Raw genomic sequence first — 16,050 nt, 5'->3', positions numbered from 1 at the left:
AACCAGTGGCAGATCCCTCTTTTTTTAAGGCGATGAATGCATTTGTATCGGGACACAAGGTTTGAACACACACCCTTTTGCTGTTTAAAAATGGCAGGATCAGCCTTTGCAAAGGGATCCGTGATCCATGGAATGAGGTCAAGATCTGATGAAACCTGATTAACAGTCCTTTGTTCTAACCGTGATTATCAGTCGGATCACCGGACCAAGAGTTTATTTCTTCAACATGCTTTCTTTGATTCTGGATTTATGTAGATAAAATCGAATACATTTCCAGTGTCTATGCAGGCAGTCAAATACAAGACCTTGAGCATATGAAGCCCCCATACAATTTCATACCCCTACACCAGGATGACTGGATACAAAATCCCGAGTTTTTCTAGTCAATCAATAGGTTGCAGTATGGGCTTTTCTAACCAATAGTTAATTACTGTGTCATTTGCTTTCTTGTCAAGACTTGTCTCATTGGCAATCATAAATGTACCACATCTTTTTTATATTGTTGACCAAGACCCAACATGTACTTATTCTTGTAAGCTCATTGAGCAATAAAAACCTAGCACCACCGGATTTCAATAAAGTGTCATTTTGCCATGAGATAGTATTTTATGGAATAGCAGGTTCCTGCTATTCCATAAAATACTAACAATACACCCTGCTATTCATAAAATACTCGAGTCCAGAGCAAAGTATAAGAAACATTATGCCCGTGTTAACTGTTTCTACAAGAGGTATTTATAAATAGTCTCCCATTAAGTTTTATCAACGCTTTTCTAGACTTGGGCCAATCCTGAGCATAACCTATTGTTTGACAACTGTGTATTGTTGAAGGATGTCTACTGGTAAGTATTTTTTGTTGTTTGGTAACTGTCTTAAATTAGTGAAATTCTACCATACTTAGTGTTGTAGAACTCTTTTGGGGATTAAAAGTTGTGCATCAAAATGAAAATTCAAAACCAGCCATCCAATATGCTTCTTACAGTAAACTCAACATCAGAGAATTTGGTTGAAGGCAAAATACATTGTTTATCACTTTTTAGGTGCAGGTCGTTTGGGGTTATTCTCATTGTTGAAGGCCATACAGTGACCTCATTGCTTTTATCTTTGTCATTTGAACTGTGGTGGATAGTTGTCTCATTGGTGATCATACCACATCTCGCATGTACCATCATTTCAATTGTGTCTATTTAAAAAAAATATCTTGAAATGGAAATAATATGAAACAAACACATTCCTTGTCCATATCCAAAAGGATTCATAAATAATGACTAACACAGTGTTCCTTGGTTATATTATAACTTTATAATAAAACTTTAACAGTGTAAATTGTAAACATTTTGCCATAACAAAAAAGACAAAACATCACAAAAAGAGTTGTCATGATGACAGATGGAGGTGCAATGGGTATGTTTTTCTTTCTTATTTTAATACTTTCATTTAACCACGACATTATAGCTGCCCAAAAAAATGAAATGAACATGAATATAAATTAAGCATTTTTACTTTTTAAGAATTGTTATTACAAAAATGTACTGTTCTTTTGCATAGATTTTTTGATTGGCATTTTCACCCTCATTGGGCCTCCATTATAAACTTTTTATTCCTTGTAAGCATCAATTTCCATCCTGTAATTTTTAACAAGTTTTTAGTTTATTTTTATACATGTATATTTAAAATTTGCAGACCAAAGGCAAGTTTGTAGTTCATGCATTTGTACCATCATTCTCTTTGAACTAGAAATTCACTATCAAATTTCTGTACAATAAAAAAACATGAAAAGGGTTTAAAATACATGTATACTGATTTTGAATTGTTAACCATCAACATCAAGACAGCTGCGACCTTTATCTTTATCTACCTTACAACGATGGTGTAATTAAATGTAGCATCTTCATAAATACATTTTTATGTGTCCTGCTAAAATAATCATGTGAAATTACAATTTTTTAATCACAAAAGTGATGACAAGCACTAATCTCATACATAATTTAGACATGTTAGAAGTTTAATGAAACACTAAATATGTTTTCAGTAATATAATATTCAATATTTATGGAAAGATTTTAAAATGGGACAAAACAGGAAAGAAAATTAAGTGAAACAGGGTTTTATTTTCTTCTGAAGGTTTTTTCCTTTTTTTTTACAACTATTTCGTTAATCATGTTTATTACTAAGAAACTTAATTTTAAAATCAACTGACTATTAAAAAAATTTAAATATTTTTCATACCATCAACAGCCTACATGGACATGTACAAAAATGTACTTTGTATCATTAATCAAATCAGGTGGAAAATAACTATGATTTGGTGAATCCTGGGACTTATTCATCAGGCTTCGGTTTCGGAAGTTTGTATAAAACAAATTTAAATACAATGTACAGCTGTGCATATACATGAATAACATTTCCACTTAACTTGCTTCTCTAGCTTAACATGAAGTGCAAGACAGTATGTTTGAAATATGGGATGGCATCAACAATATATTTGATGCTACATGATGTTCAACTTCATTCAGTCAAAAAAGTTATTGCAAACAATTTAACTGTAACAAGTATGATATAGTATGTACATGTACAAAAACATATATTAAACAGAAATAAACAAGAAAATGTTTTTTAATTCACTCTTTTTAGATCTTCAACTTGTAATAAAAAGTTCTCTCATTCTCTAATTTCAGAACCAGGAATCCATTACGGACTGGTTTTTGTATGTTACAAAGTATGTGCATGTACTTTAAACCAAGCCAAAAAGCATGCATTTTTGCATGTTTTTTATATGCCTATGCTCAAGGATTATACATGATGGGTCATCCTTATATAATAATAAAATGTGTATTCCAAATTTTAATTCAAAAATAAATTATCAGGATAAATTTGTTTAGCTCAAGTCTTGACACTAGCCAAAATGATAATTCTTTCACTAAAAAATCTTGTCAATAATAATAATTAAGTCAATTATTATTTAAAAAAAATGTTATCAGAACAAGGTCTAAATGTCAAGAAAACTAACAGAAAAAAATGCACATACAAATATGTTCATGGACATGATTGAAAAAGGAAAGACAAAATGGCAATGTATGAGTACACAAATATGTGCGAAAATATATAAAAATAAAATTTGTCAAAAGACAATAAATGCAACACCTATTAATTTTTCAAATTTAAATAACAATCTACATGCACATGATTTAAAAAAAATATGGAATTTTAGGAATTATTCCAAGATACATGTATTGCAATGCAACTCAATTTAATTGTTGACTAAGATTAATATTTGTAATCATGTACAAAATGTAGCATAATTCACTATTGAGAACTTTTTAAGAGATTTATTTTTGTAAGAAAAATTCAAAATTATTTCAAATATTAAACAAAGTCAACAATTGCAATTCCATTGATGGCACTACATGTATTTGCTGGATCATTCATTTATATTACCAGCTTTCCCTTTTCAACATTTTTAATGCCCATATAAAATAAGTAAACCCCTTTGGACTAGATTAAGCCCTAAAGAAGCAATATTAGGAAACAACGATTTAACTTCAAAAGGGGGAGGGTTGTTATAGTATTATCCTTTATAACAAAATATTCTAATGCCAATTTTGATGAAAAAATACAATTTTTTTTCTGAATCAGAATTTTCCAAATATTTAATTATTCAATGTAGTCTTCAATAATTTTTGAAGAGTTGATTGATAGCTACATGTAGCGTTGTAAAACTCCAAAATAAAAGATAACCTTCTACGAAAAAAACTTTCACTCCAAACACTCCCCCCTTTTTTAAAAAAGTTAAATGGCTTTTCCCTTACACCTATACATATCATATGTATACACATCAAATACACAATATTTAACTGGATAAAGCAACATACAATAACATGTTATACCATTATACAGAAAAATCTGTGGTAAACAGAATTTTCAAATTGTTAAAAAAATGTACATCAAAAAAAAAAAGAACATCTGTTTTATTTGTATCTTAATTAATTTTACAATTTCAACTTAAAAGTTTTCCATCTAGATAAAAAAAAAAGAATAATAAAATGTTTGAACCTATTATCATTAAAGTCTGAGACTACTATAACACATGTTATAGTAGTCTCAGTTAAAGTTTATAAAAAAAATGTTTAATTCATTTATTTTTTTCCAACTTTTTAGAAAAAAAATGTTCAATTCATTTTTGTTTTCAATTTTACATGATTTAGAGAAAAGAAATGCCGCAACTCATTTTTTAAAAACTATAAAGTTAATAGTTAAAAATTTGATAAAATGTACTCAAACGAGGAAAATCTACAAATTTATGCATAAAAAAATGATCAGCACCTTGATTGGCTTGGAGGAGTTCGTCTCTTCCTAACTCACAATGCAAGTCAAAATCTTCAGTTTTAATTAGATCCCTGATCTGATAATTTTCCAATTTCTTTTTTTAACAGTTCATTTTCCTCTTTTAATCTTCTGTTTTCTTCTTGAAATTTTTTCACTTCATCAAAATCCATAAACTCCTCTCCTCCAGAACTGAGCGACCCCGAACTTTCGCCACTTTTGGAACGCATCTGACGTCTTCTGTATCTTTTTTCCAGTCGGTCAAGTTTAGATTCAAGTTCAACATAATCTTTGATTAATTCATCTTTGCTCATATTTCTTAATCTTTCTGCTGCCATATTATCATATGTCTCTGTGAACTGATGTTCCTGATAAGAACTGTCATTTTCAATTTCCTCATCTTCTGTAGAAGTAAAAGATTCTTCGGAAGAATCAGTGCCCCCACCGGAACCTTCCCGCGACTCTCTAGAATTAATTCTATGGCAGTGTCCTTCTAAATGCAAATCTGGATTAATTTCCTCATTTTTAATGTGATCCTCCATCAAATATTGGGTGGTATTATACGGTGCAACTGGGTGTCCGTGTTTAAATGCATCTTCCCTTTTCTGGTTAGCTCGAACGGCCTCCTTTTCTTCCAGATCCCGTCTTTCACTCCAACTTAATTTGTCATATGGTTTGTATTTCTTATGTTTCATACCACCCTTTGGTCGCCTCCTTCGTTTCTTCTTTTTCTCACATATGTCTATATCTTCAGAGTGGTTCCCGTCCACTGCCCCAACTCCATGGGGCGCCCCACAGGAGTTTCGATTTTCCTTTTCCCCATCTGGGACTTCTCTAAGAGGATTTGTTGTTTCCATTTTTTCGTCACCCCGTGAAAAGTCCGCTTCCATCATCGCTGAGCCGTTGACATTCATATACGTAAAGAATTTTATCAAAAGTAATAAATTTAGAAAAGTCAAAGATCATATTAGCGTGAAGTTCTTCGTCTGCTGTCTACGCGACAACTACCCGCAGATCAGCAACGTTGATATTTATATGAGTCAACAAAATATCCCTCCGATATAAAATGTAAACCGTACAACCTAAATGTCGAGCGATTTCACTATGAATACGTTTTATTATGTAACAACATGTATTCCTCGTGATTAATTATCAATATCAGATTAAATCCGCAACAATGTTTCATTAAAATAACAATTAAAATCTATATTCCAGAAAAAAATCTGTAGTGTTTATTGTTGGAAGAAAGTAGTGCAAAATATGCGAATGGATATCATTTTAAGAAGGGAGAGCACTCTATATCGTAAATAACAACTTTGCAGTTTCTCTATTCATTTCATTTTTTGGAAGGGAATGTCATTTTCTTATTTTCTTATCTTGAGTTTGGGGATTGATAACACAAAATTAATGTTATTTTGGGGTTAGCACAACTCTTTAAAATATATATTTGTTTTACCAGCGACATATAATTGTCTCTGGTTTGACAAACAGAACAGAATATAATAGAATATTTGTATTAACCAAATTAGGGACCCAGGAGGGCATATTACATACAAATATAATTGTTAATAACAATAACACATGGAAACAACATACGAAAGATGTGTCTGGTTGAAACCGCCACTAAAAATGATATGGTTAACACATATCTAATAGAGAAGACAGAAAATGAAAAGTTACACAACAAATTTAACATATAGATCTATATTCAACTATTTCTGATATTTAGGCACCCTTATATGAAAAACGAAGGCAGTTTTAGTGCATTTAAACACGAAGATGTAAACTTATGTTTACTTAAAAGGTTACTGAAAAACAAAATGATACAAGGAAAATTAAAAAAAGAACGTCGATCACTTAATTAATTATATAAAATGGCAAAAACACTAACACACCAAACGAATGGAAAACAACTTTCATATTCCTGACTTGGTACATGTAGAAAATGTTGGGGTGGATCATGTAAATCTGACCTCTTTTTGTTTTAGTTAATCTCTCACTTTTATGAAAGTCGCGTAGAATGATTTAGCTTGAATAACAAGCCACGGTAATTTCGCTTTGTTTATAATACATTTCTGTTTTGTCAGATTGATAGTCCATCTTTTTAAAGCAAACACGCCGCAAACACGGATTCAATATATGTTCGCTGCAAGTCTGCAGCAAGTTCACAGCAGACTTGCAGCAAATGTTTGCAGAAGGCTGATTTTTTCAGTAAGGGAAGAGTTCTGTCCCTTGACTTCGTATATTTATTTGAATAACAAAAGTGACACAATTCTCTTTCCATTGCATTGACTTGCATAAAATCACATAAAAACTGTCAACGAAAGGACACTGAATTCACGCAAATTATTGGTCTTTGTTTTTGTAACAATATTTTATGAAACGGAAATGAGTGGAAAATTAAAAGAAACAACAATTAAGAAATAGAATGTTTTCATCTATAAATAAATGGGCATAATCATCGCTGCAATATGTTTCACCTTTATGTGTATGTATATTGCCACAGGGAGGTCATGTGACATGTTTCATATCAATTTGGTGTTATTTAAAGATCAATCTACTTTAACCGGGGCCTTTCTATGGGTCCGTAACATATTCTTTTATTCTAGATTTTTTTTCACGTTGTATGAATGGTAAAGGTTTTGATTTATCTGTTGTGGTAGGTTTATTTCTTTAACTGATCCGAAACATACTGATTATAAACCTGTCCAATTTCACAGTTTTCTCTTCCAATGATTATTCAGTATCGATGACCCGTGACATCTACTTGTGCATAAACAGCTTTCAAAACAATTTAAAGTTACGAAGTGTTGAACATTCAAGCCGATAACTGATAATGTATAATGCAACAAAACTAGTCATGTAAAATACAATACATTGTCCCAAGAAAATATGTAACTTAAGGTCCCATGAAGTAGCATATAATTTTCGCAACTATGGTAGTTCTGTGCATGATCACTGTCATGTGTTGACCATCCAGGGGAGGGAATTACATCGGGAATCACTGAAGCAGGACTGAAGATGCCCCCTCTTACGGCAGTCAGTGATCCTCCTTTTTATGAAATAGTTAGATCCGCCACTGACTGTTGGCACGGACCATTGAAACTACAGTTGATCAGAAGGTGTGGGAAGTTGGTGTTTATATACTCACATAAATACGAAGTACGAGGCGTTTCGAGATCGAGATGTATCATTTATGTTTCAGTGAATATCAAAACGTCCTGAGACCTTTTGTGGGAGACATTTTAGTCTGTGAAATAGTTTGGTGTGATAATGTAATGCCCTATTTATAAGTTTAATGATAATCTGTATTTGCATACATTCCAAATATTATTAAACCAGCCATGATCATGATATAATTGATTTCTTTTTCGGGTAATGGACATATTGTTTGGTAGCTTGACTCTGCGGTACCGTGTTTTTAGTAGTGTATGTTTTAAAACATTATATGATATCCTTGAGTCTGCCTCTATTCATGGGCCTTTTTGTTGCAATAAAAGCGTTTACGATATGAGTTATATACGAGGGGGTTTGTGCACACATCTGGTTTACTCCCACCACATTTAATGATTGACTGTATTTAACCGCACCATGTTTTAACTGTTTGTTGTTGTTGTCATTGTTTGTATGTCTATGTCGGCTGTTATCAATATCTATTTTGTTGGTGTGTATAAATGGTCGAGGTGAAGGTCAAATAGTTTCGACACATCATGTTATCCTCTTTCTGAATCAAATAGCCCTAAAAAGTTTTTGGGAGGGGCTAGAAAAATTATTGATTTCCATTCAGAATATAATATTAGAAAGAGGCGAGTAAGGAAAATTTCGAACTTATTTTAATTGTTAGCCGAAAACTTGAAAACAACACAATATCAGAATAAGTTAACTGGTCAAGACTTACGATAGCAGTGAATTTACCGTCGGCAACATTTTTACATATTATATATCTGTGTGTCATGATTTTTTTCTTCTTTTACTTTTCCCATTATGACCCTCAGTATTATGAATACATCGAGCCTAGACGCATGGTCAGTTTTCTTCTGATATTGTCCCTTTGCATTGCGAAAAAGAATCACCGCCTTCCTCCTTAAATAGAGGGAAAGATATGTTAAGTGTCTCATGGATATATGTTTATTGGTTTCAAAACATAACCACGTATCTGAACTTGACCTCAATTATTTGTAAATAGAATAAGGGTACACCAAGGGAAAATCTTTCCCACTTTCTATGGCACAAACTCTGAAAAACATAAAACTTTAACAAATGGAAATAGTTGCAGAATCATTAGAGGTTTAATTGTATTTACCTTTCTGTTGTATAGAAGAAACGCACGATATTGTTAAATGTGAAAACAGAGTGCCAACCCAAACATAACCCAAAATATAAATCGGTCAACTTATAGTTTGTTCTCGATAAACCATGAATAAAATACATTCTGTTTCAAGTTTGAATAAAGTATATATACGCATGATGACAGTCGGTAACTTGTCAAACGTAATGCCTGTCTACGTGTGCGTACAGTTAGGTCATTTTGAAGTAATGATGAACAATTATGATTAACATACATAAACTAACTTGGGTTAACATATTTATATTATTGCAAACGGTGTTAATTTTTGTTTATATGTGTATTGGCCCCTTAAACAATGTTAAACACGTACTGAAAGTGTTTTATAGCAATATGCAAATGTCTATACACCATATGCCAAAACAGAGAATATCAATTAAACTAAAGATCAAATGGAAATTTGATTTGCTTGGAGAAACATGTTTCAAGTAGGATATTTTTAAATCATTAAAATGGGACAGACTATAATGATAACGTATTTTTCGTGACCAGATACATTACCAATCGGGCATGAATCGATCTATAACGATTGATCATAACTCCTCCTAAAAGTAATGGCAACTTACCGTTCAGTATATAAAAACAGAAAATAAATTTTATCAAATATATTATTTAGGTTTGTGTTAGATTTGAATACATGATACTCGGGAAGTGTCCTATCACAAAGGTTCCTGATTCGATTTCCGTATCGGGATGAACATTTCAGAGACTGAATTCTCGGCTCTCCCTTGACACCATTTTTTGAGTATCGTCCGTCATGAGAAAACGATGATAGTCCGATGGGAGGGGATGATAAATGGCTGACCGGTGTAGAGAAAGAGAGCCATATCTCTTACACGTAAAAGACACCCTCGTAGATTTGGAAAAAGAGCAGGCTAATGCCGCTTCAAGGCAGCACTCGCATCCGCAAAGTGGAAAGGGATTAATGTAAGAGTCAATAACTTGTTTCCCAATCCACTATAAATACGTATGTTTAAACCGGCGCTTACAGAAGTTCTAAGTTTGTTTGAAACGGTACTCCTAATAGGTATCCAGTTATTATTTTTGATTCATTCTCCTATCATAGTAAAACATAAGTAAATAAAAAGACCAACTTTTAGAAAGAGTTGTGAGAGACTATAATGCATTTGTTTTGATATGATAGAAAAACAATTCACATATCTTGAGTATAAATTATATTATCGCATAAATAAAATTAAATTGCAAATTGTGTCGGCAAATATACCATATTTTCATTTGTAACTAGAAATATCATTTTTCATTATCAGACAATTTGATCTATAGATGGAGACTATATAAAATCTGGGACTATTATAGAAAAGTCCAAGATTAAAGGGTGATAACGTAAAAAATCTATAACGTAGAAATATAAATCTTTCAAGATACAGCTTGCAATTAAGCATCTGGTATTGATAGCACAAGGCTGACTAAGAAAGGTCTCAAATTAAACAAATCAGACAGAAACTTTCCGAACATAGCTTAATTTATTTGTCCTAGGGACATATAATACAACACAACTAAACATACATTATAGCGGCCTGAAAATAACCTACATTTTCAATTTTTGTTTCCAGTTTTCTATTAGATAAGATATAAGATAAAAGTAACGGTGTAAAACAAATATAGGAGCAAAGGGAAATATTCAAGGATTTGTTAACTTACTAGAATGTATGGCAAGCCGCTTTGCTATTTATTCGTACTTCAAGATATCTCATAAACTTTATAAGAGATCTTATATAGTTTATAAGATATCTTATATAGTTTATAAGATGTATCATATAGTTTATAAGATATCTCATATAGTTTATAAGTTATCTTATATAGTTTATAAGATATCTCATATAATTTATCAGATATCTTATATATATGTCTTTATAAGACATCTTATAAACTATATAAGATATCTTATAAACTATATGAGATATCTTATAAACTATATAAGATATCTTATAAATTATATAAGATATCTTATATAAAAATTGTTTATAAGATATCTCATATACTTTATAAGATATCTTATTAACTTAAGAAGATATCTTATAAAGTATACAAGTCGTTTTATAAATTTTAGAAGATATCTTATATAATATATAAGATATCTCATAAAAATGAAATTATATAAGATATCATATATTATAATCCTCCTGAGATATCTTATTTGGTTTTAAAATATCTCCTAAAGTTTATAAGATATCTTCTAAAGTTTATATAAGATATCTCCTAAAGTTTATCAGATATCTTATATAATTGTCTTTATAAGATATCTCATTAACTATATAAGATATCTTATAAACTATATGAGATATCTTAAAAACTATATAAGATATCTTATAAGATATCTTATAAATTATATAAGATATCTTATATAAAATTGTTTATAAGATATCTCATATACTTTATAAAATATCTTATAAACTATAGAAGATATCTTATAAAGTATATAAGATATCATATAAACTTTATGATATATCTTATATAACATTAAACATATCTTATATAACATTAAAGGTATCTCATATAACATTAAAGATTTCTTATATAATATATGAGATATCTTATAAAAATGAAGTTATATAAGATATCTTATAAACTAAAGGAGATATCTTTTATATTATAAGCTATCTTATATATTATAGGAGATATCTTATATATTATAGAAGATATCTTATATATTATAGGAGATATCTTGAAATTCGAATAAATAGTAAAACGGCTTGCCATAAGAATGTACCACTTACACACATGCACATCTTCATATTATAATTTTATAACTATAAACTTTCATTCACACATCTAATAAAGTAATGAGTAATAGTATAAGCAATTTTTAAGTACAAAGTGGGATAACTCTGATTTGTAACTGGACCAATATATGCATTTTTCATTTGCACATCGTGAACATCAGATGCGACTTGATAGAGGAGCTGCGTCAACTAAATGCATACTGAATATTACGAAATAATCTTAATTCAGAGGGCTTCATTCCCGGGAATACTTTGGAGTTAAAAGAAAATCGTTTAATGTTTCAGGCTGGTAGACGACATACAGACTGACATCTATCTTACTTTTAAAGTAAGTTTGTTTACAGGGTATTAAGTATGACAATTCACATTTCATAGGCAAATATTTGAAACCAAAGTTGACATGAAACCCTTTACATGAATAACATTGGAAGGTTTTCTCATGGGAGAAGACATATTACATGTACAATCAACATAAATTAACATAGTTTTTGTGGTTACCTACTTGGATCCTATTAAATTCAAGAGAACAACTTTTGGAATCGTATTCCCCTCCCTCAAAATAGACCGAATGTCTTATATTCAACCACATGAGATTAATCCAACATATACAAATACAGATCTGAAACTTTTCAATAATATTTGTTTAAATTGTACACGTAGTCTAGTTGTTTGAAAAAAATAAGCAATTTAGATTTTTTTAGACTAACAACATCAAAGAACAGGGGTGCCAATTGATGACATAGCTCTATAAGGTATCTTGTGAGCTGAAAGTATAAAAAATATCATTGACGTTGTGAATATGCCAGAGAATAATGTGTTCGTATTAGTGGTTATCCACTGATCGCTTATTATTAAATTAGTCATGGAAAACCTTCTATTCAGAAATATTGAACCAGTAGACGAATTATGAAAAAAAAAGGTTTTGCAGCTTTTAAACGTTTTATTTCATTCATGCATATACGTACTACACATGAGACTAAAATGGTAAGGATGGTTTTACAAAAGAAAAATCAATACAAGTTTTATATTGAAATATCTAATCACAGACATAGACACAAGTCACCTCAGACAAATATAAAAATCTAAGTTTTTGGCGCTACGGACAGAGATACAAAAATAATGAAAACAACTGATAAATTTTTAACTGGAGGGTATACATCCTGGTTATTATTTACATGTAGACAAATATCAACTTCAGTAAAATCAAATAGAATTAAAATCTAGAAAGGGGCAAATAATAATTTGTGCCAAAACAGTCTGATTCCAACCTAAAGTTCACTGAAACTATCATTTCAAAATGCTGCATTTGAGAGACATATTTTTCCAAAGACGATCTGTATTTCTATGGGCACCAAATGTGATCCTTTGTTTGCTGACTTGTTCTTTTATTCTTTTGAGGCAGACTTAATGCACTCAAAATAGAAAATAGAAAAATATGGATATGTTTTTATTAAAATTGTCTGTTACAAAACTTTGAATTTGAAAATAAAATATGTATCTCCATCATGCATATATCGGATTGATCGGTTCTAAAGACGTCTAGGTCAATGCCACTGGTGGTGGTGTTTTTATTCCCGGGGGTATCACCAGCACGGTAGTCAGAACTTCTGTGTTAAAATGAATACTAGTAATCATTAGTCCGATATGTTCTCCCATTTATTTTCACTGTAGTCTTGTCATGTAAATTACATGTTGTCATTTTAATGTTATATTTAACATTGCCATAAAAGCGGGCGGTTTGGTTTGCAACAAAACCAGGTCACCCACCATTTTTTTTCTCAAAATGTCCTATACCAAGTCAGGAAAATGGCCATTGTTATATTATAGTTCATTTCTGTATGTGTTACATTTGAATTTTGTGTTTCTGTTGTGTCGTTGTTCTCCACTTATATTATATGCCTTTCCCTCAGTTTTAGTTTGTAACCCATATTTGTTTTTTCCTCTATCGATCTATGAGTTTCGAACAGCGGTATACTACTGTTGCCTTTATTTACTCATATATTATTTGTGTTTTCATATGCCGTCGACAGTCTTCGAAGCTCATCTCGAAGGATAATTCGATGGCGTCTTGTCAAAAGTACGCTCGAACTACTGATATATTATAACGATCCCGTGCATTGTTTATTGTTTCTGTTGGATCTTTTAGAATTTGAATATACGTCTTAGCATGTTATAAATCAAATACTGGAATTTAGGTCAAATCGGTCAACACGAATTTCACAGTTACCCCCTTTGGCTAATTACCTGACTTCAATTTACTATTTACATTTCCTGTCAACTGTCTTAAGTGAGGACAGATTATAACACTATCCATAATTATATTTGTCTTTTTATGACATTTAGTTACCTCCAAAGATCCATATAACTTTTGAAAGGGAGAAAAGAAACTGATATAATTTAAACTTCCAAAAAAATGGGCACTATTTTCTATCAGATTTCTATTTTTCCCTACTAAGTTTGTTACTTTTTTCCCTCTGAGATTTTCTGTTCACTGTTAAAACTTAACTCGCGACATATGTCAAAATGTTTTGGACTCGAAGATCGTTACAGCGTTTTAGCATCCCAACCTACTAGTAACACATTATAAACTCATTCATAGAAATCATCTGTCTAATTATCTGTATTATCTCATAATGACAGTCTGTCAAAACTGACAGTTTTGCAATGTTTATAGCGTTGACACTTACAACTTTATATTCACTTGTAATGAAGTGAGGGATGTAATGCATGTATATTAGAAGATCCAACTTTTGTCTAACTCGTTTTGTAGTAATAGACACATTTACTGGATATCGATATTCAACCTTTATATTTTCCCCGATTATCCTTTTATGTACAGATATTTAATGTCTATACTTTTCTATCAGAAATATTTGATTTAGATTTGTGCTTACAAATAATCTGTTAAACCAAGAGTTTATAATGACATACCAAATTAGACTTTTAACCTTTATTTGTGACATTTTTACCTATTGTGTATGTTTGTTTTATTCACATCATTATCAATATTATTACATTTGACGACACTGTCGTACAATTAAGAGGTTTAGCGCTATATAACCAGGTTAAATCCAACATATTTTTCATTTGAAAATGCCTGTACCAAGTCATGCATATGACAGTTGTTGTCCATTCGTTGGATGTGTGCTATTCTTTGATTTTGCCATTTGATTAGGGACTTTCCGTTTTGAATTTTCCTCGGAGTTCAGTATTTTTGTGATTTTACTTTTTATAGTTGGAGTTGTCTCTTGGAGAGTCTGATGTAATTGACCTAATGGAATATAAGTGTCACAAATGACTTAAACATGTTCCACTAGTCGTTGTCACTCTCCTTCCTAACATTAATTAGAGCGAGTTATCTATGGATTTTTAATTAGGTATACAGAACCCGACGAATGACACAATTAGAATAGAATTGTCTCAATATCGAGAACAAGAGGACACCCTCTTTGTTTTTGTAGGTTTGTTTTGTTTAATCTTTAGTTGGTGTATTTTATTTCTGTAGGCAAATGTTGTCTGCTGTCTATACTTTTGTCTCTTATTCGAGAAATCATTTTAAACCCCCACTTTGTATCTCCTATTCCTAATTAAATCACTATTTGTGTCCAAGGAATCCTTTTAGTGACTTCAATCGTATCGTAGTGCTTTTCCTTTAGGAACAGTTATTGTTGCAGATTTATTTCTTTTCAAGGGCGATTCAAAACGAGACTGAAAATGACAGGGATAACGAAAAATCACAAGTCGAAAAGAAACCGATCGCATACCAAGGTAAACACATAAAAAGACAAGTACACAAATAAACAAAACACAAAATTGAAAAAGAAACTTTGAGCAAAACAAACCCATCCAAACTGTAGACTGATGCGATCTCAGGTAGGTGTTCTAGAGTGGTAAGCAGATCCTGCTCGTCGTGTTGTTCATGTCAAATTCGTTGATAAATCACATTTATTTGGTGACATCAGAATCGAGGAAATGAAGACGGTGTTGTGGCTACGACAGTAGAAACATATTCTTATCTTTTAATCTTAAGACCTTCGATGATGCAATATCATTCAACTTAATACAATTTACACATCGATCAAAAGTGATAATTCGAAGGTAGCCTACATTTTCTAACCTCTGTCCCATTAGTGAGAGGAATAACAAGAAGAGAGGTACATTTGTTTTTCTATTAGAAAGCCGATTGTTTTTTGTTTTTTTAAGTATTGATTGATGGATGGATGTTTAGCGCCACTGTCAGCATTACTGTGCTATTTTGTGGCATTAAGTTTTAGTTGATGGAGATAGACGGGGTGCAGGGATAGAATCGCCGACCTTCAGTAGGAAAACTTACAATCCTGACGTGTTGTTTTAACGATCGTGACAACCATTGAGGGTTTTTAAACACAATTGATATACAAACTCAGTGTTGACAGGCTAGTGATACAGTAGTTCGACTTTTTAGACCAATCGGCTACCGAGGCCCCTGAAGAAAAATACGTTCCCCAAACTTGCCAAATATAGTTTTAAACAAGAAATCAAGCATCTTCAATATATCAATTTAAGAGAATTCGCTGTTTGAATTAGAGTTTTCTTTTTTAGTAAGATTAATATCAACCTGAAACAAGGTATAAGTATCTGTATTGACCATTCTTTTGG

At 31.4% G+C, this 16,050-nt stretch overlaps 1 protein-coding gene across 1 annotated transcript; it reads right to left on the bottom strand.

Annotated features, from left to right (window-relative positions):
- Positions 1–4,121: 4,121 nt before the first annotated feature.
- LOC134707368 (protein HEXIM1-like) lies at positions 4,122–5,345 on the bottom strand. The gene has a single exon (XM_063567074.1). It carries the CDS (start codon positions 5,235–5,237, stop codon positions 4,386–4,388), a length of 852 nt encoding a protein of 283 aa, XP_063423144.1. The 5' UTR covers positions 5,238–5,345; the 3' UTR covers positions 4,122–4,385.
- Positions 5,346–16,050: the final 10,705 nt, after the last annotated feature.

The sequence above is a fragment of the Mytilus trossulus genome, chromosome 2 (assembly GCF_036588685.1).
Source record: "Mytilus trossulus isolate FHL-02 chromosome 2, PNRI_Mtr1.1.1.hap1, whole genome shotgun sequence".
Taxonomy (NCBI): Eukaryota; Metazoa; Mollusca; class Bivalvia; order Mytilida; family Mytilidae; genus Mytilus; species Mytilus trossulus.
This window is presented reverse-complemented; position numbering and strand designations above follow the sequence as displayed.